At 38.5% G+C, this 21,531-nt stretch overlaps 1 protein-coding gene across 13 annotated transcripts in view; it reads right to left on the minus strand.

Annotated features, from left to right (window-relative positions):
- The window catches only part of SCAPER (S-phase cyclin A associated protein in the ER), a 396,299-nt gene that overhangs the window by 130,360 nt on the left and 244,408 nt on the right, over window positions 1–21,531 (minus strand). For all 13 annotated transcript variants that reach the window (XM_060401720.1, XM_060401719.1, XM_042235193.1 and 10 more), the window contains one exon: window positions 19,584–19,699. In XM_060401720.1, coding sequence (XP_060257703.1) covers window positions 19,584–19,699 — 116 coding nt within the window. The remainder of the gene's footprint in view (window positions 1–19,583; window positions 19,700–21,531) is intronic.

Genomic DNA, 21,531 nt, shown 5'->3' on the forward strand with positions numbered 1-21,531 from the left:
TTCTCTTTTTCTTAATGATTTATAAGGATTTTCTCATTATATATCTATAACAAAGGGTTAATACACGTTGTCAATATTTTTTTCAGTTTATCTACTGCCAATAATTTTGCTCATTATTTTTAAGGCTTTTTTTATATACTGAAGCTAAACAATTTTATGTAGTCAAACAATTCTTTGTGATTTATTTTCTCTTCCTATCCCTTTTTCCTTTAAAAAGTTATCCTTTACCATGAGATGAGGTACCTACATGTTTGTATCTAGCCATCTGCACTTATTTAATCATCACTGTGTGTGGTAATGTTATGGTTTTATAATTTACTATCAAATCATTGAAAATTTATTTTGATGTGTGGCATGAAGCAGAAGCCTAAATTCCCTCTCCTACCCAAGAAAGTCTTGAATAATTCACCTTCTCTCTACTGGTTTGAAACGCCACCTTTACTATAACTATATACACAGGATGTGTTCCCGGCTTTCCAGTCTAGTTGATAATTTATGTAAGTTCTGTAATATATAGAGCCAATAACACACTGCTTTATGTATTGCAGCTGTACAGTGGGACTAATATATACAACTGTAGATCTCTCGAAGTTTCAAAAATGAGGGTGCTATATTTAGAATGACATGTGGAATTTATAGTTCTATAATTGTATCCTCTTTTCCCTTTGATTCTGATCTATCATTTTTATAGCCTTGATTTCTAATCTCTCTTTTTTCTTAGTCAATGAAAACCCTACAGCCTATCTAAACTCTTTTGTGGAATACCCCAGGGCATAAGTAAATCTACACATGAAAAAGCAAACGGCACAGGGTGTGGGATTATTGTCCTAACGCCCTCTGTGCTTTACATTAAAGACACTGCATTTACTAGTGAAGTGTGCAATGTTACATCTATAGTCTTATGCTTACAAAACTTTCCCAAGAAAACTTCCACAAAGAAACTGGTTTCTGATGAGAAAAAATGGGCGGGGGGAGTATAAAAAATCCCAGGGGTCAGGAAAAACTTGTCCACTCAGTAGAACTTGTTTGAAAGACAACCTCTATTTGAAGAGCACCTGTCTTAGAACGATCACGTCTTTGAACCCAGCTTGGGTGGTCTGCCCAAGTAGCTTTCCTTGTAATTTAAAACCCAAATGACTGGAAGCACTTTTTAACATCAAACAGAAAGCCCCAGATTTTAAAAGCATCTTCTGAGAAGACAGTAAAATCTTACTGTCCATTCCGTCAAAAGTACACTGTGGTTGGGGCTGGAGATAAAGGCTTTCTGCCCCAGATAATCATGAATACATGAGTGAATCTTGTATCAGTAGGTTTTCTCACTGAAAATGTTTTCTCTGAAAAACAGAGGACAGAAAAGGCATCACGAAGGTGGGTTTTTTTTTTTTTTTAATCCAAGAAGAACATTATTTGAATGCCAAGTATAGTATACCTCAGACATTAAGATTAGTATCTAAGATGTTATGAACTAGTTAAACAGAAAAGCCCTAGAGAGCTACAGCCGAAGAGGACTTGATAATATCACTTAGGAAGTACGTAAGTTTATAACCTTACTCGGTTCATAGCGACTATGGCTTTTCAGAAAACACTGTTCACAAATCCATTTCCGATACCAGTGTCAAGAAAGCAGACATTTAAAAACAACTGCCATTGGCAATTTAAAACCAGAACCCTTATAAATTATAATTTACCAAATGCCTTTGGTTTACATTAAGCATTTACTCATAATAGATGGCATATCACTTATATACATGGAGGTGAGCGAAGGCTTTATGTTCCTGTGGAGCAAAATCCTGTGCCAAGTAACAGAGTCACAACAATACAGCTGCAAAGAGAAACTGGGAATTTTTGTAAATTATTGCTTCAGCCCTCATGGAAGAAAAGAACTGGCTTGATGTGAATAAGTGTAGGAAAGGACAGAATACTACAAATCACAGAGAATGGTTAGCTAATGATATGGTTTAAGGAAAGACTATCTGGACTGAACCAGAACACGCAGACCTGGAGTAATACCAGTTTCCTAGGGAGGGGTGAAATGAATATTAAAACTAGAGCTCCCAAACATATTATAATCTCCAAGTACATTTTGTTTGCATTAAGCATCTAATAAATGGTATATAGTTTATATTCACCATTTTCAAAGTATGCTTTGTCATTATAAAGCTGCAAACGAAAACAATTTGTTTAGATACTATCAAAAAGAATTATCTGAACTAGGGAGAGGCAACTGCAGCTAGAATTCTAACATGCTTGCAAAGAGTTGACTCATTGGAAAAGACTGTGGGAGGGATTGGGGACAGGAGGAGAAGGGGACGACAGAGGAGGAGATGGCTAGATGGCATCACCGACTTGATGGAGATGAGTTTGGATAAACTCCGGGAGTTGGTGATGGACAAGAAGGCCTGGCGTGCTGTGATTCATGGGGTCGCAAAGAGTCGGACACGACTGAGCTACTGAAGTGAACTGAACTGCACCCACCAAGCAAGTGGCTGCTCACGCAATGGGGCCTGTGATGTAGGCCTGGCCCTGTAGGACTGGCCCACGTCAAAGCTGCATGTGCCAGTTTAAAGGCTAAAAACAGACTAGTGTCCAAGCACTGAAAACTCCACTATACAACTGCTCGAGTGACTTCCAGTTCAGGTCCTTGCCTGATTCATCCTTTGTGGAGTCCTCATAGTATGTACTACAGAGCTGGCTGGGCACAGGGACGTCTACATGAAGGGACAACTGTCTTCCTTGTTTCAAGCAGAACATACAAGAAATAACTGTGGAACATACAAATACATTCATTAGCCACATTTTCTACTTTTAAACAATCATTAGAATGAAGAGCGGTGGGAGCCCCATCCCCCTAGCTAAAAGTATCTCGTTAATTTCATACTGATATTTCAGGACTCAAAAGGATTTTTCCTTCAAACTCTTCTACATAACAGTCCTTTTTCCTCTCTTTGACACGGAGAATAACAAAATTCAAATACTGAACTAGTACAATTAGATAAGCAAGTCTTGGTTAATAAGAGAATGCCTTTTCCAGGCTTCCCTCGTGGCTCAATGGTAAAGAGTCGGCCTGCCAAGGCAGAAGACACGGGTTTGATTCCTGGTCCAGGAAGATGTCAACTGCTGTGGAACAACTAAGCCTGTGGATCACAACTGCTAAGCCTGTGCTCTAGAGCCCGGGAACCTCGACTACTGAAGCCTGCCCCCCGAGAGCCTGTGCTTCGCAACAAGAGAAGCCCCTGATCTCTGCAACAAGAGAAAGCCCGCCAGCATCAGAGACCCAGAATCAAAAACTAAAATAAATAAAACTTTCGAAAAAGAAGAAGAAAATGTTTTTTCGGCAAGAAATCTGGGGACAGATGAATGATGCAGAAAATTTAACAATAAACAGATGATTCCATTTTAATATTTTTGTTGACTACAGAGAAGGTGGATTTGTGACAGAATTTCGGGGTATCTTTTTGCAGTGGACATTTGAATCAGTGTGATCTGCAGGTAAATAGGAAAACTTTTCCCCACTGGCACTGTGATGGTTAGCATAAATTCACACAGCCTTCTCCACCTCTGACTCCCTCCTTTCTGACGCTAGAACACTTAGGGTGGGTGAGGATAGCTGAGGAGCCAACATCCAGGAAATGGAAATAAAAGACAGCTCAAGACTGGGGTAGAGAAGGGATGCTCATAGTGCTGTCCGACCAACCAGTCTTTGCTACGCAGATGTAAATTATGCGCCTTCTACACCTCAGTTTGCATCAAAACTCAACGTAACAATTACAAATGATTGCTACACTGCATATCATATTCTACAATGTAACATTTTAAAAACACTAACATCAATTTTTTTTAATTCAGGGATTTTCCTAAGTATAATGATGCCTCAGAGCAGGAGAAAGAAATCTTCAACTAGATGAATTATTTCAAAGGTTCTTGTTTAGCTGGTGAATTTGGCATAATTAGAATAAGCAGTTTAATTATTCCACAGAGACATACTCTAATTTTAAATGAGAAATCACATATATTTTAAGTACAACCTAATTAGACTTCCTGCGTTTCCTAAAATTAACCTCCCACTGAGATGGTGTTTTGTTGCAAAGATTACAAAAATACATTTAAAAATTAGGATGAGCATAAAATTAAAACATTAATTTGAAGTCTAGTGTTAAACTCTGTCTTGTCTAATAAAAAGACAGTTATGATTAGCTAGTCTTTAGATATGTTCTTAAGTAGGATCTGGTTTTATAATTTTAAAGTCACAATTAAACACGTAGGCTCTGGAGAAGAGACCCAGGTGGCTTGCAGTGTTAAACAGCAGATTAAAGTCGACACAACTAATTTCTTTACTTTAATCTTATTAGTGGTATAACAGCTGTCAACTGTAACCATTTCTGTGCTGCCTTTTGAGACAAACAAAATGCCTCAATATGTCAAATGGAGAAGAGTATTTATCAATCACCATCGCAACCCACTCCAGTGTTCTTGCTGGGAAAATCCCACGGACAGAGGAGCCTCATGGGCTACAGTTGCAGGGTCACAAAGAGTTGGACGTGACTGAGCACACAACTCACACACATATACACACACACGGCTAATGAGCTTTCAAAATAACTTTTTAAACTTTCATTATCTCAAGGAAAGTTATTTACTTTTAGTAAATCTTGATCTAAAAATAGCTATTTAGAATTATATTACAATAATCCTGCCTAGAAATAAGGAATTGTTTATTAACAATGGATTGTATCCTAAACTTCACCCACACCAGCAAATAACATTTGATTAACACTTAATGAGAGGCTGTAATGCAGCAGACACATAAGGTGGTATGTGGTTTCCACCTCTATATCTATATCTGGTATTGATGGGAAATAAGCTTTATGATGAATTTACTCTATATTTACCACCTGATTTAAATCATGAAAAGGGTATTGAAGGTAACACAGAAATGTTGTACTGCTTTTGTAGACTTCATTGCTAGATCTTCTCTGAATATTTTGTCTCATACATACAAATAGTTACAAGTGGTTTTGGTTCATCTTTCTGAACTTCTGTTAGATCATTCTTCTTGTCCCCCTTTGGCTCTTTACCAGACTGAAAACCTCCCTCTTTGGTGATACCATGTAGGCAATAAGATAGAGAAGGAAGAATACCAGAATAGAATGCTCAGTCCTAGCTGCCAATGTGATAAGAGACGATAAATCATTCAGTGTTTTTAAGCCTTAGTTTCTTCATTTATATAATGTGACAAATTGATGAACATGTGTCAAAGACTCTGTTAAATAAATGTAATATATTAATATAAAATAGCTTTATTACTCTTATATTTCTGACAATGACAAGTGTTTTGCTGGGACTCATTACAACTTCTTTGTAAAGGTTTTCTCTATCTCTCACTCATCCTTCACCCACAATACTAAACAAAGTGCTAACCACATGGCAATAAAAGTATATATTAAATGAGTGAATTCCTCTTTGGGTAAAACAGCATAAGCAGTGAGGGCTTAAATTAAGGTAATAGAGAGATGAGACAATAACAGAAAGATGAGGAATGAAAAAGATATTAACTTTCTACAAAATGTGGAAAAAAAAGGAATAAATATCTCTGACCTTTCCCTGAATTAGTCATTTTGTCCAAATCACTCGAACTTAATTATTTTTTATACTGTACTGACAGTGTCCTAAAAATATCAAAATGTTTACACCTTCCAAAAAGTGTACCCTGTTATTTCAGGTCTCCATGTTCTTGCACATGCTGCGCTCTCTGCTGAGGAAGACTTGTTAATTGGACAAACTCTGAATCTATCTTTTAAAACCTATAGGAAAGACTCTGTCTTTCTCTGGCTGTTAATGATGCCATCCTTTTCACTGTCTCTGCACTTGGCGCATACTTGTATAGTTATACTTAGCACCAAATTACCTCTTCCCCTGTTTAGTTCACTTTTTAATGAATGAGCCTGCTGACGGTTATGGACACAGTTTTATTGCCACAACTATTGCTCAGCACACAACCAATGGTACCAATCCCCCAGGTGCGTGTGGAAATGTGTAATAACACATTTGGTTGTCACAAAGACTGGGGGCAGAGGTATTTAATGGGTCAAGGAATGTTACACATCATTCAGTGTGCAAGGGCATTGTGACCAGGGCCATTAGGATCCCACGCTAGAGTGTGACAATTCACAAAGCCCTTTCATATATGTTAGCATTTCACCTTCATAACAACCCTGCAAGATAGAAATCTTTTCCCCATTCCCCAGATGAAAAATCCTACAGCACAATAAGGTCTTAGAGACAGGTCTCACATTAAACACTGGCAAAGCTGGTATTTGAACTCTAATGCTCAGATTCTAAATCCTAGCTGGGTTTAATTCATTAGTGCATTATAGTCCCTTGTCTCGAATTCTAAATATAGATCCTGGCTTGAGTCCTAGAGCTAATCAAATGAGAAAGTGAATATGTTTATTGTTGTTCAGTCACTAAGTCGTGTTTGCCTCTTTGCAACTCCATGGACTGCAGCACACCAGGCTTCCTCATCCTTCACCATCTTCTGGAACTTGCTCAGGCTCAGGGCCATTGAGTTGATGATGCCATCTAACCATCTCATTCTTGGCCGCTCCCTTCTCCTCTTGCCCTCAATCTTTCCCAGCATCAGGGTCTTTTCCAATGATTCGCTCTTCGAATCAGGTGGCCAAAGTATTGGAGCTTCAGCTTCAGCATTAGTCCTTCCAATTAATATTCAAGGTTGATTTCCTTTAGGATTGATTGGTTTGATCTCCTCAATGTCCAAGGAATTCTCAAGAGTCTTCTCCAACATCACAGTCCAAAAGCATCAATTCTTCAGTGCTCTGCCTTTTTTACAGTCCAGCTCTCATACCTATACACGACTACTGGAAAAGCCATAGCTTTGACTATACGGATCTTTGTCAGCAAAGTGATGTCTCTACTTGTTACAACACTGTCTAGGTTTGTCATAGCTTTTCTTCCAAGCAGCAAGCATCTTTTAATTTCCTGGCTGCAGTTACCATCCATAGTGGTTTCAGAGTCCAAAAAAATAAAATATGTCACTGTTTTCACTTTTCCCCCATCTATTTGCCATGAAGTGATGGAACCAGATGCCATGATATTTGCTTTCTGAATGCTGAATTTTAAGCCAGCTTTTTCACTCACCTCTTTCACTTTCATCAAGAGGCTCTTTAGTTCCTCTTTGCTTTATGCCATTAGAGTAGTATCCTCTGCATATCTGAGGTTGTTGACATTTCTCCCAGCAATCTTGATTCCAGCTTGCAAGTCATTCAGCCCAGCACTTCAAATGATGTACTTTGCATAGAAGTTAAATAAGTAGGGTGACAATACACAGCCTTGTCATACTCCTTTCCCTGTTTGGAACCAGTCTGTTGTTACATGTCCGGTTCTAACTGTTGCTTCTTGATCTGCATACAGGTTTCTCAGGAGACAGGTAAGGTAGTCTGGTATTCCCATTTCTTTAAGAATTTTCCACAGTTTGTAGTGATCTACATAGTCAAAGGCGTTAGCAGAGTCAATGAAGCAGAGGTAGATGGTTTTTTGGAATTCCCTTGCTTTTTCTATGAACCAATGGATGTTGGCAATTTGATCTCTGGTTCCTCTGCCTTTTCTAAATCCAGCTTGTACATCTGGAAGTTCTCAGTTAACGTACTGTTGAAGCCTAGCTTGAATGAGTTTGAGCATTATCTTGCTAGCACATGAAATAAGCAAAAGTGTATGGTTGAACACAGAGGTAAATTTTAGCCTAAAATACATTATGTGTTAGACTGTGTATATATTTGCAAAATATGACATTGTAATCTTCATCCTACTTAGGTGTTTCTCAAGAATCCAAGTCTCAGAAGGTGACAAGACAAAAGAGGTTACAGCTTTAGCAAAGACCTATATAGTTCACAATTCTGAAAGTGCTACAGAGTGTTTTCAGCAAGACTGCTGTGTTACACTGTCTAGAACCCCAGAGGACTTGGCCACAAATTCTACATCAATTGTTTAGGTCAGTGACATTTTCCTTACAGAAATACACTGCTGATTTTATGAAGGAAATTAATAAGAAAACAGGATTCACTTAACAGAAATTAGCTTTACAATCATTTTTGCTGGAATGCATAAATTTGAAAAATGGAGAGCGATTTGTATTTATATTAACTCAAATGTCATGCTGAGAAATATTTATATGAATTTTGATTTTCAGTAAGGCAACAACCCAATCTCTGAATCAATAGCTAGGCTTCATGAAAATGATTCCCTGGAGAAGGCATTAGTGTAAAGGAAAAAGCAAGAAAGTTAGAGCCTCAAATAAGTTGTTAGTAACGTCCCAGGAAGTGATCTAACAGTGATAGTCCAAGTTAAAGATTTTCTTAAGTAAACAGGTAACCAAAAATGTTCAACCAATGAACTATTACTTGATAACATTCTACATGGAAAGAAAATGCCTTAACATAGAGTGGCTAGGAAAAAAAGTTTAGAATTGCAAACTTTATCAGAAAACATGAATCCGGAATGTACCAGCGTAAGTCTGGTAATACAACCAGCCCACCTAGAACGAAGCTTTGCATTTCTTATTAGGCAAGACAGAGGGAGGCACAGGATGAGGCAGGGCTCTGAAACTTGCATCAGGTGTATGACTAGGTCACGTGTTGGGACAGATGTTTAGTAATATGGAGATACTGTGTGCTTTCCTTGAGAAGAACAAAACTGCAATTTCAAAAAAGCTCAGACTGAAATAAGTCAATGCTTTTCTTTCTTCTTTTGAGTACTATAAAAATGGCAACAAAAAATCTTTTGTTTTTTTTTTTTTTACAAATGTTTTATCTTTCACCTAGCAGTTGAAACTGCACTACTGAGTCTTAAAACAAAGGCAAATTACTCAGTTCTTAAAAATATCATAAAGCTTTATTTTGTAGTACAGGATTAACATTCTGAGCTGCATCAGGCTGTCAGGATTTGAGTGGGGAGCTAGTAGGAGTAACTGCTCTTGCAATCTTCTCACCTTCTAAACATCTTAATCTCAACTTCAAAACAGGCTGCTGCTGTTGCTGCCAAGTCTCTTCAGTCGTGTCCGACTCTATGCGACCCTATAGACAGCAGCCCACCAGGCTCCCCCCGTCCCCGAGATTTTCCAGGCAAGAACTCTGGAATGGGTTACCATTACCTTTTCCAATGCATGAAAGCAACTGGTTCTAATTTCAGAAGACAACCAGTGAAATGATCAAGTTCATCATGAACAAACGTATTCTATATTAAAAAGTTGGACTATGGTCCATTATGCTCAAGTCAGAGAAAACAGAGGCCAAGAAATATATTCTTTAGTTTTTATGAAAATAAGACAATGTTACTGGGATTCAAACTAAATCCTAATTATAAGGTTAATAATGAGGAAACCACTCTGTGTGACCCAAGGGCCACCAAGAAAGTTAACATTTGGGGACTATAAAGAACATAAGTAGTGTTGTTACTTGTTCTTATAGAATTCATGTATTTTATTAAAGAACAATATGTTGTCTAATTGTTGATCCTGAAAGTAAGATCTGCACTCTAGAGTACCTTACGTTAGCATCCAGGTACAGAACGTTTAAAGTATTTAATTCTCTATACAAGTTTTCCAAATGAAGTTCAGGAGGAAAAAGGAAACTTCAGTCAGTCTGAGCTTGTGGAAACATTTAATGTTCGTAAAGGATGATACCCTAGAGAACATGTAGAATGTGCTTTCTCTCTTTATTTCTGCTTTGAACTTTGGGCATTCATTCATTCTTTCTTGATATGGAAGATTGTAGAAAAACTGCTATGAGGTTGCAAGCAAGGCTCTATTACATAGTCCAATATTTTCAACTCAATCTGGAGTTTAAACAAATCTTTTAATATTTGTATTTAAAAGTATCAGAATCTAGGTTAGAAGGGACAGAAATTCACTCAAAATATTTCAAGTAAAAAGAGGCATTTACTGTAAAGCTGTTGGGAACGTTCACGTGAATCCAGGAGAAAATAAGCTACCAGACTTCAGGAGGGCAGGAACAATGCCAGCTCTGTGGACTGGGCCTCCTCTCATTTCCAGCCCCCTCATCTCTCATGAAGCTCTAGTCTCCTCCTTCCCCCCACAACTGGCCTCCATTAGTCCTGCTAAACTTGGAGTGAACACAACCCTGTAATGACCATCCCAGAAGTTACTCTGCATGATTTTTCAAATTTAAACACACACACACACACACACACACACACACACACACACACACACACACACACACACACACACACAATGGGTTGGAGTTTTACGGTTTTCCAACTGCAAATTCCTGAGAGACAATCTTGACTGGCCCAGTTTAACTTTTTGGGCTGAGTTTTAAGACTGTAAGATTGGCTGCTTTTGAGTCAAATGTTCAGTCTTGGTTTAACCAGCTGTGGTCATTGAGGGAAACATCTCATGGCAAAAAATACAGCAGCTTAGAAGAGGCATAGGTGTAAAGCCTAGAACATGTAACATCATAACACCCAGAAAAAGGGAGGACACAACAAACAGCAATGGAGTTGAGGTGAATATGACAAGCCAAGAAAAGAGATAAATGGTAACATGGAAGGAAACTCATGGTGAAGAGAGGATTAACAGTTTAGACTGTGTTGTAAACCAAAGAGAAAAGCAAAGATCCAACAGTAGATGAGCTCCAAAGAGAACAGACAAGGCACTCAAGCAAGAGAGGGGAGCAAGCAGCAAGCTCAGGCCAGGCACATGAAGCCACGCATCGGAGGAAACTAAGGGAAACTAAGTTTGCAGACATCAGACATGTAGCAAAGCATTCCTTTTATGAAGAGCTTATGTTATCACCAGGCTGGCTGTTCCACAAAGGTAACACAGGCAGGCTAATATTAGTGATACTTAGAGATTTACCCATTTCATTTTCCATTACTATAAGTTCCCTAAGGACAAGGTCTATTTCTAATGGCTCTGAGATGTGGCAGTCCCATTCCTATGTCCATACAACTGATCCCAAAAAGGGAATCCCTAGAGAACAGTTTCCCTGGGTATCAGAATCAGAAGCCCAACGTCATTTACCTGCTTCTGGCATCCACCAGGATACACCTTTTCCACTATAAATGAACTGCATCAGTTGCCACCCTGTGAGCATCACAAGACCAAGAGAAAGGAACAGAAGCCTCTAGGGATGAAACCTCAATAATCGTGGGAGAGTAATTCTGAACATTCTGTCATCTGGAAAGAATACACACTCTCTGAGAAAGGGTATCATGGCTCTCTCTCTCAGGTTGTAGTCATGTCCCAAACACGACTGCTCGCAATCCTGATGCTAGCAACGGCCATGTATATGGCTGCTGGTGACGGTGAGGGGCAAACAAGGGAAACCATGCTAAGCCTCGGGCCCTGCGACTGTCACTGAGGGTGCGCTCAATAAATGTTAAGTTCTGTCCCCTCACCAACTTCAAAGAATCAAGTAAATGCAGTATGGCCAAGTAGATAAACTGCACAAGTTTATTTTCATCTTCCTTCGGATAATAAATCTGTGATCTTCCTAGTCAGCCAAGCTCTAACTCACGTCATTCTAAATTTATTTACTTTTACTGTATTTAGTAACTACTGTTTTACCTGAGACTGATTTATGGATAGATAAATGTATATACTCTAAATAAGAAAAAAGGGAACTTAATTAATTTGTTTGACATGAATAAATGGGTATAGTTTATAAAGGCCACAGCAGTGGGAAGAATTTATTTTTCACCATAGATTAAAATGGGGGTGCTCTGATTTTAAAACTGTGATAAGGACAAAAACCAAGAATACAGTTCCAGCATTCCCTTTGACCTTCTAAGTAAAGCAGTTACAGATATAAGATTCACAGAAACTGAAAGATGGAATACAAAAATACTGCCTTAAGTCGAGCTAACAGACTGGTCTAAATCAGGCCCTTATTCATCTAGGACTGAGATGTAATCATATTTTAAGTCCACAGAGTCAAGTATTTGATATAGTGTGTTCTTTTACTGCTTTACTTCAGTGTCTCAGAAAATTCATTCATTCATATATGGAAATGATACTTATTAAGACATCGTATGATTAACAAATAATGCATTTACTATGGTCTCTGATCCCAAGGAATTAGAGTCCCTTTGAGAAAAAGATAACATAAGTAGAATACCTGGGAACATTAATACAGGGCTAAACTGGACTATTCTCTAACCTGTTTGATATTTCTTCAATGATTTAGATAAAGATACGTATCTTTTACACATCAACCTCAGATGTGACACGGTGTTAAAGGAAAAAAACTAAGTAAGCAGCCAAATCCGGGTCCAAAGAGAATCTTGACAGGCTGGGCCAAAATTAACCAGGATGAAGTCTGGACTTAGGGTGGAAAAAAAAAATGACCGAGTAAAATGAATAGATCACAGATTCTTAGAACCCAAAGTGACACAGACACAGGGATTTAAAGCTCAGTATGCGAAGAGTTGACTCATTGGAAAAGACTCTGATGCTGGGAGGGATTGGGGGCAGGAGGAGAAGGGGAGGACAGAGGATGAGATGGCTGGATGGCATCACGGACTCGATGGACGTGAGTCTGAATGAACTCCGGGAGTTGGTGACGGATAGGGAGGCCTGGCATGCTGCATTCATGGGGTCGCAAACAGTTGGACACGACTGAGCGACTGAACTGAACTGAAATAGAGGAGGGTAACGTGTAGTCAAAACAATAACAACCACAAAAATAAAAGAAAAAGAAAAGAAATCCAACCCATTGATATTAACTAAGTGCTTTCTTTGTGCAGGGCACTTAATGAACAGATGTACTTTTAGTAGCCAACAAATCCTACCCTGCATAGTAGTATTAACATTTAATTAAGGCTCTGTTATAACTATTTGGCCCATGATACCATAGTTACAAAGTAAAAAGCAGAGACTTAAGCTCAGATCTGACTCCAGAGTCTGTCTATTCTTCATTATACCATGTAATGCTTCATGCTGATAAGACTATTTCCATATATAAATTCTGTCCAGAGGGACAGTGGAGGAAGAGAAGTAAAGCTGATGGAGAAGAAAAAGGGGCTAATTAGTTCTGCAGCAGGACAACCTAGAGTAGCTTGGAGACTAGAATAGTTAAGTAGAATAACTTAACTATTTGGCCCCTTTATTGTTCATAACTATCTGTCAAGGACTAAGAATTCCAAGCAAGTAAAAGGCAACCTAGGAAAGACAGCCCTGTGATGATTTTTGGTGGCCCAAAAGATATGCTGGCTTCTTTATGAAATATGAACATTTACTGCTGTCTGAAAACAGTCTGATGCTGAAGCTGAAGCTCCAATACTTTGGCCACCTGATGTGAAGAGCCGACTCATTGAAAAAGACCCTGATGCTGGGAAAGACTGAAGGCAGAAGAAGAGGGCAGCAGAGAATGAGACGATTGGATGGCATCACTGACTCAATGGACAGGAGTTTGAGCAAGCTCAAGGAGATAGTGAAGGACAGGGAAGACTGGTGTGCTGCAGTCCATGGGGTCACAAAGAGTTGGAGATGACTTAGTGACCGAACAACAATATTTGGGCCGGGAGATGTGGAATGCTGTCTCAACTCTATAACTTCTATTCACGGCCACAATGTAACTATACTACAAAAACACAACACAAAGTTTAGGCCACAACCTTAGTCACAGCAGATCCATCTTCTTATTTATATAATATGGGGCATTCTTTATGCCCAAAGAAAATGACAAACTGCCATTTATTTTCAAATATTAAGGGCTATGTTAAGAGACAAACTAGTATATATAGAATGGATAAATGACAAAGTCCTAATAGCACAGGGAACTACAGTCAATATCTTGTGATTAAACCATAATGAAAAATAATATACAAAATAGTGTTTATATACATATATATATAACAGAGTCACTTTGCTGTACAGCAGAAACTAACACAACACTGTAAATAAAGTATACTTCTATTTTTTAAAAAAGCAATGTTAAACAATTGTTATTAGCCTAAACCAAAGAAAAGCTTAGACTATGTCATTCATTATTTTGTTATTTGTTTTCTCCAATTAAAATTAGGAAGAAGAATAACATGAGTCATTCCAAAAGTAGATACAACATGAAATAAAAATTGCCTTGTTTCAGGGTGATCTTTCTTGGCACTGAAAACAGTTTTATTGGAGCACATTTGTTAAAAAGGTTGACTTAAGAATACCAAGTCCTGGCCAATTCCTTTTAATAATGTGTGTGTGTGTGTGTGTGTGTGTGTGTATAATTTAAATATAACAATGTCATGTTAGTTTCAGGTGTACAGTACAGTGATGTAGTTTTATTTATATATCTGTATCTCTATAAATCCCTCTATATATCTTCTTTTCCAGATTCTTTTCCCTTATAGGTTTAATGAAATACTGAGGATAGTTCCCTGTGCTATACAGTAGGTCCCTGATGGTACATATTTCATACAAACTAGTGTGTACATGCTAATCCCAATCTCCTAATTAATTTATCCCTCCCCTACTCTTTTCCTCTTTGGGAACCGTCTGTTTCTGGTGTCTGTGGTCCTATTTCTGTTTTGTAAATAAGTGCATTTGTATCTTTTTTTTTCCCTTGGCTTTCACATATAAGTGATATAATATGATAACTGTCTTTGTCTGGCTTACTTCACTTAATAGGATAATCTTTAAGTTCATCCATATTGCTGCAAATGGCATTATTGCATTCTTTTTTATGGAATATTCAGTTCAGTTCAGTTGCTCAGTCGTGTCTGACTCTGTGACCCCATGAACTGCAGCATGCCAGCCTTCCCAGTCCATCACCAATTCCTGGAGCCTAATCAAACTCATGTCTGTCGTGTTGGTGATGCCATCCAACGATCTCATCCTCGTCCCCTTCTCCTCCTGCCTTCAATCTTTCCCAGCATCAGGGTCTTCCAATGAGTCAGTTCTTCACATCGGGTGGCCAAAGTATTAGAGTTTCAGCTTTAGCATCAGCCCTTCCAATGAATATTCAGGACTGATCTCCTTTAGGATGGACTGGTTGGGTCTCCATATAGTTCAAGGGACTCTCAAGAGTCTTCTCCAACATTATAGTTCAAAAGTGTCAATTCTTTGGGCCTCAGCTTTCTTTATAGTCAAACTCTCACATCCATACATGACTACTGGAAAAACCATAGTCATTGCTTTTCTTCCAAGGAGCAAGCCATGAAATTCTGCTGAAGCTGAAACTCCAATACTTTAGCCATCTGATGCGAAGAACTGACTCATTGGAAAAGACCCTGATGCTGGGAAAGATTGAGGGCAGGAGGAGAAGGGGACGACAGAGGATGAGATGGTTGGATGGCATCACCAATGTGAAGGACATGAGTTTAAGTAGGCTCCAGCAGTTGGTGATGGACAGGTAAGCCTGGTGTGTTGCAGTTCATGGAGTTGCAAAGATTCGGATATGACTGAGCAACTGAACTGAACTGACTATTCCATTGTACATGACAAACACACAGCTAACATCACATTCGACGGTGAAAAGCTGAAAGCATTTCCTCTAAGATCAAACAAGACAAAGAGGCTCACTCTCACTACTTTTATTCAACATAGTTTTGGAAGTCCTAGCCACAGCAATCAGAGAGGAAAAAGAAATATAAAAATCCACACTGGAACAGAAAAATAAAACTGTCAGTGTCTGCATATGACATGATAGGATACGTAGAAAATCCTAAAGATGCTACCAGAAAACTACTAGAACTCATCAATGAATTCGGTAAAGTTACAGAACAAAAAATTAATTTTAAAAAATCTGTTTTATGTCTATATACTAACAATGAAAGATCAGAAAGAAGAATTTAAAAAATAATTTCATTTACCAGTGCATCAAAAAGAATAAAATATCTAGGAATAAATCTAGCAAAGGAAGCAAAGGCCCAGACAACTGTAAGATGCAGATGAAAGAATCTTAAGATGACAGAAATAAATGGAAAGGTATACCATGTTCTTAGATTGGAAGAATAAATACTGTTAAAATGACTATAGTACTCAAGGCAAAATACAGATTCAATGCAATCCCTATCAAATTACCAATGGCATTTTTCACAGAACTAGAAGAAAAAATTTAAAATCTGTATGGAAACACAAAAGGCTGAATAGTCAAAGCAATCTTGAGAAAGAAAAACAGAGCTGGAAGAATCAGGCTCCTTGACTTCAGACGATACTACGAAACTTTGTAGTTTCACACTAATCAAAACAGAATGGTACTGGCACAGAGACAGAAATATAGATCAACAGAACAGGACAGAAAGCCCAGAAACAAACCCATGCACCTAAGATCAATTAATCTACAAGAAAAGAGACAAGAATATCCAATGAAGAAAAGACAGTCTCTTCAATAACTGGTACTGGGAAAACTGGACAGCTACGTGTAAAATAATGAAATTAGAACATTCTCTTAACACCATACACAAAAGTAAACTCAAAATGGATTAAAGGCTTAAATGTAAGACTGGATAATATAAAACTCCTAGAGGAAAACACAGGCAGAACACTCTTTGACATATATTGCAGAAGTATCTTTTCGGATCCATCTCCTAGTGTAATGCAAATAAAAACACAAATAAACAAATGGGACCTAATCAATAATAATTTGAAAAGGATTCAAGCAAGTTTATGAGTTTTCTCTGGTTCTAAAAAAGAAAAGCAACACAGTGAAGATTCAGAAAGATTCCAAAAATTAAAATTTCCAGAAGTGGGTAGAATCCTCAGTTTCACATTAAAAAAATCTGCTGAAAGCAAAATATTCACCCAGAGGGAGTTACCTAGCAATAATTACAGGACAGCTGCTGAGGTACTATGTGGAGTAAAAAGGGAGATGGGCAAAACAGTGAGGAAAGAGGATCAGGGAGTTCCTTTACCCATTTACAGAGCTCTGGGCTGCAGGGGGAGTGAAACATTGGGTTTGCAGGCATAGGGGGTCCACATGGTAACTGTTGAGATGATCCACGTGATAAACGTTACTAGACAGTGACTGAACTTTTTCAAAGCCCCTTTTGTTTATCACTAAGAAAAATGAACTAATGAAGGATAGTTAAAACAAAACCAACAACAGTTGCTCTAGGCAAGAGCCATGGAATGCCACAGGAGGCAGAAAACAAGATGTGCTAATAGGGCGGCAGAAAGCTCATGATGTTGAGGGCTGGGAGCTCAAGCCCAGCAACTATGCAAGTCCCAAGGCCAGAAAGCTGTTAGAAGCAATATGAGAAAGAATATTTTTGCAATTAAATCACTGACTGATGCCCACCAGTGTGCTTTGAGTCTACATTTAAATTTAATAGAATTGTGATATTTCTTTTTCCTGTCTCCAAGTAAGCAGCATAATACTCTCAGCCTTAATCTGTTCACCCTAAGAAGGGAGGCTAGGTTAGAAAGTAGAGTCATGATCTTGAGCTGTGCTAAGGACAGGGGAATCTTAGAGTCAGTGCTAGATGCCCACAGCCTTTTAGGCTGGCCTCACTCAGTAAGCAGTACCTGGTTGAAAACACAAATCAATTAGCCTAAGATGAGATGAAGAAACACACTCTCGGTCCTGGCACTTCGGCAGCTGGTGGCCATCAGAGAAGCCCTGATCTGGACTCTCAGGGTTCCATGGCTCCTTTCCAAAGCATGTGCGCTAATGCTTGGTTAGGTCTTTTTAGGAACTGCGGGAAAAACCTCTTCTGTTCTCTACACGAGAGGCATAGATAAGCACCAGAACATGCCCTTTGCCACAGTGACAAAGGCAGCTTTTGGGAACAGGCATTTAATCTAGGTTACCATCAAGGGACCTCAGTGTCACGCATGTTGAAGCCTACCGAAAAACACAGCAAACAACAGCAATAAAACAAAAAAGAAAGAAAACAAATGCTACCAAGTGCATTTAAGGCGAACAATACGAATTAACAGTTAGGAAAAGCACTGTCCCAAACAATCAAATGCCATTTCCTTTCTTATCTCTAACAGTGTGTTTGATTCCTTCCTTCTTCTCTCTCTGCCAATCAACATACACTGAGTGATGACAACATGCCAAGTAACACACTGTCAATGAAGTCCACTTTGATAGGGCACAGCAACTCTTTTGGGACAGAACATCTGTACGTACACTGTAACTACCCTATGCGAGAGTTTTCTGCTCCAAAGAAAGATGTTCTGACTTTACAGGGTACTTACACCTTCTTTCATTCATCTCTACTTTGTCAGTAAAGCAAAAGAACCCAAACTAACTCAGTGTCAAAATGTGTACACAGAAATATCTCACATCAAATTGATAACACTGTCTTAAACCAGGCAAGACTGCTATTTTAAAAACTGTCACCTAACATTTATAAAACACTTTAAGGCTTATAAGCTTCCCTGGTGGCTCAGATGGTAAATAATCTGCCTGCAATGTGGGAGACCTGGGTTCAATCCCTGGGCTGGAAAGATCCCCTGGAGAAGGAATGGCTGCTCACTCTAGTATTCTGGCCTGGAGAATTCCATGGACAAAGGAGCCTGGCAGCTATGGGGTCGCAAAGAGTCGGACAGACTGAGTGACTTTCACTTTCATTTTTAAGGTTAACAAAGAACTCTCACATACATTATCACTTCAGTTGATCCCCATGCTGTGGCCCCTGTCTGGCCAAATGAGGAAACAGATATAACAAGATTAAGGCACTTGTCCCAAATCTCCTAGCTAGTACCTGGCAGAGGTAAATCTGGAACCCAGATTGGTTTGACTCCAAAGCTGCTGCTATTTCTCATTTACCAAATGTCTCTTAGAAAAAAAAAGATAACATACTCAAGGAATTTTTTTCCCCTGTTGTATCCAGCAGACAAATGAAGCACTCACTTTAGCTGAGCTAATTAAATATTTAAAAGCTTCTCAGTGACATAAGTGAACTTTTATCAAAACTTTTTATTTAAACTCTACAAGTATCTCCACAAAATATCCAAAAAGTTTGCACATTACAACTCAGGAATACAATATTTCTGAAATAATGTTGTCTGCTACTACACCCTTGGTGGCCAGGGACCAGAGGGTAACTTAAAATAATCAGGAAGTAGATCTTGTGTCTAAAGGGGGTACACGATCCTTAGGACAGAGCAGTTTATAGTTAAAGACCAAATGACAGTTCAGTTCCCAACTATTTGGCTGGCACTCTAGACTATGGCAGTCTCGGCCCCGGACTGCTCTTCCTGTGTGTTAGGGCCTTTTTCAAATTTCACAGCTCAGTCCTTTGTTAATGTCCTTAGTCACCTTTTTTTCGTATGCAATACAAAAGTTAGTTTTCTCTTATTAGTATTCATTTCTGTTCAAATTTTGTTAAGTGGTTAGAACGTCTCACAAGTTCATCGGGTCTTCTTGACTTGGGGTTAGTAAAAGTCACAGACCAAAGGAATTTCCTTCATAAGGCTTTTTAGGCTCAATTTGAGTTTTGTAAGTGAAGTCAAGCACCTCTGTTTTCCTCCCTAATGGGGAGTGTAAGCTTTTGCTATTCAAACCTGCACACACATACAATTTTCTTGTGGTTCCCCCATATGGAAACCATAGGCAGAAATGACTCACAAATGAAACGTGAAAGACAGATTAAAAACCTATACTTACTTAGGAGGAATTCGTGAAACAGTGTTCACATTTGTGACGGGGACCACTGCTTGAAGAATGTGTTCAAGGGCTGTTAATCCACCAGCGGCTTGAAATGCAATCTGATCTGCTACATTCTAAATAGAAACACAAAGAGAAGTTAGCCCAATTTCCCAGACATAAAATTATAACCAAATGAAATACTTAGTTGTAGCATGAAATATTCTGTTGGTTCAATCATTCTATAAACACTTACTGAATGCTTACTCAGTGCTAGGAATTACAGGTCAAAAGTGGTGAACAAAAAAGATCATGGTTGCTGTCCCCTGTGAAGCTTAAAATGTAGTGGATGAGACCAACATTAATCAAATACGTATAACAATTTCCACTATAACAAGTACTCTGAAGAAGGAAAGATGCTCTATGAGAACAGTGGGGAAACTAAGTCTATATCGGGGAAAAGGTCAGCACAGGCTTTTCCAGGAAAGTTGAGGTTTTGAGACAGGCAAAAGGAAAGGGAAAGGGATGAAGTACTTTAAGCACAGGAAAAAATCACTTTATAGATAACTTTTTAACAATACTTTTAAAACTTGGATCTTTTTGTAATGTTAATTACCACCTAACAAGACAAATTGACTTCCACAAAGATTTCCTTTGCTAGAACTTTTCTCTTTAGTAATACAAGGTAACTTCATATCTAAGCAGTTAGCTGCATCTTTTTTTTTTTTTTAAGCCACTTCAGCTATTTTAGGGAGACTATTAAGTAACCATTTTAGAACTCAACCTATGATTTTTTTCTAGACAATTTCTGAATTATATACAGTTCTTGTGTAAAGGATATCTAAGTTCTTTGCCGTCCTCTGGCATGAGGAAGGCAAGAGTTTTTAAACATACACAGAATCACTGTGTCAAATATGTGACAAATAGGATGGCAACCTGCTGTGGGCTGAATCGTGTCCTCACCCTCTTCTGAGTTCTTATGTTGAAGTCCCAACCCCAGGACCTCACTCAGGATGTAACTGTGTTGGAGGATAGGAATTTAAAGAGGTGATTTAAACTCAAATGAGGCTGGTAGGGTGGGGCAGTAGTGCAGTATGACTGGTGAACTTATCAAAGAGACACCAGGGATGCACAAAGGAAAAGCCTGCGAGAGCACACAGCAAGCAGGTATGTTTTACAAACGAAGGAGACAGGCCTCAGGAAAAACGAAACCTACCCACACCTTGACCTTGGACTTCAGCCTCCAGAGCTGTGAGGAAAGAAGTTCTATTATATTTAAGCCACCCAGTCTGTGGTACTTAGTTATGGCAGTCCTAGCAAACTAATAGTCCATGTCTCTATTACAGCACCACCTTGCATTTGTTTTAATAGTATTCTCACAGTTATCAAGCCTTGAAATGTCTCTGAAATACTGAGGGACTTTTGGTGGGGGCGGTGGGGAAGGGAGTACTTGGCAGAGAGACATGGGCTGTTCACAAGCTCTGCCCAACATGTCTGCCTGACTCTTCTGATGCTCAAAGCACAATGCTCTGCCTGCTTTATGTAGACTAACAGTTACAGGTTCTAGAACATGTCTGGAGTTGGACAGTATAATATCTTAATCATTCATTTATTCCTTCTTGGTACAGAATAAAATACAGTAAGAGACTATACGAAGTCTATCATGAATCCCAGATAAGACTTCACTTATAAGTCCCAGATGAGATTTTAACCTTAATTTTTAAGATTAACAATTAACAATTTATGTTATTAATGAAAAAAAGTTTCCTGCAATAGAACAATCAGAAAACTGAAAAACTAAGTGCTCAGCAACTTATTTAAAACCATAATGCTGTGACCATTCTTTCTTCTTATGCTGGGATGTCAATATAAATAGAAAATAGTAATAATGTTCACATACACAGATAAAACTGTACTAATCACAACCATATAGCTATATCATAACTATATGGCAAACTGAACACACCAT

The sequence above is a fragment of the Ovis aries genome, chromosome 18, assembly GCF_016772045.2.
Source record: "Ovis aries strain OAR_USU_Benz2616 breed Rambouillet chromosome 18, ARS-UI_Ramb_v3.0, whole genome shotgun sequence".
NCBI lineage: Eukaryota > Metazoa > Chordata > Mammalia > Artiodactyla > Bovidae > Ovis > Ovis aries.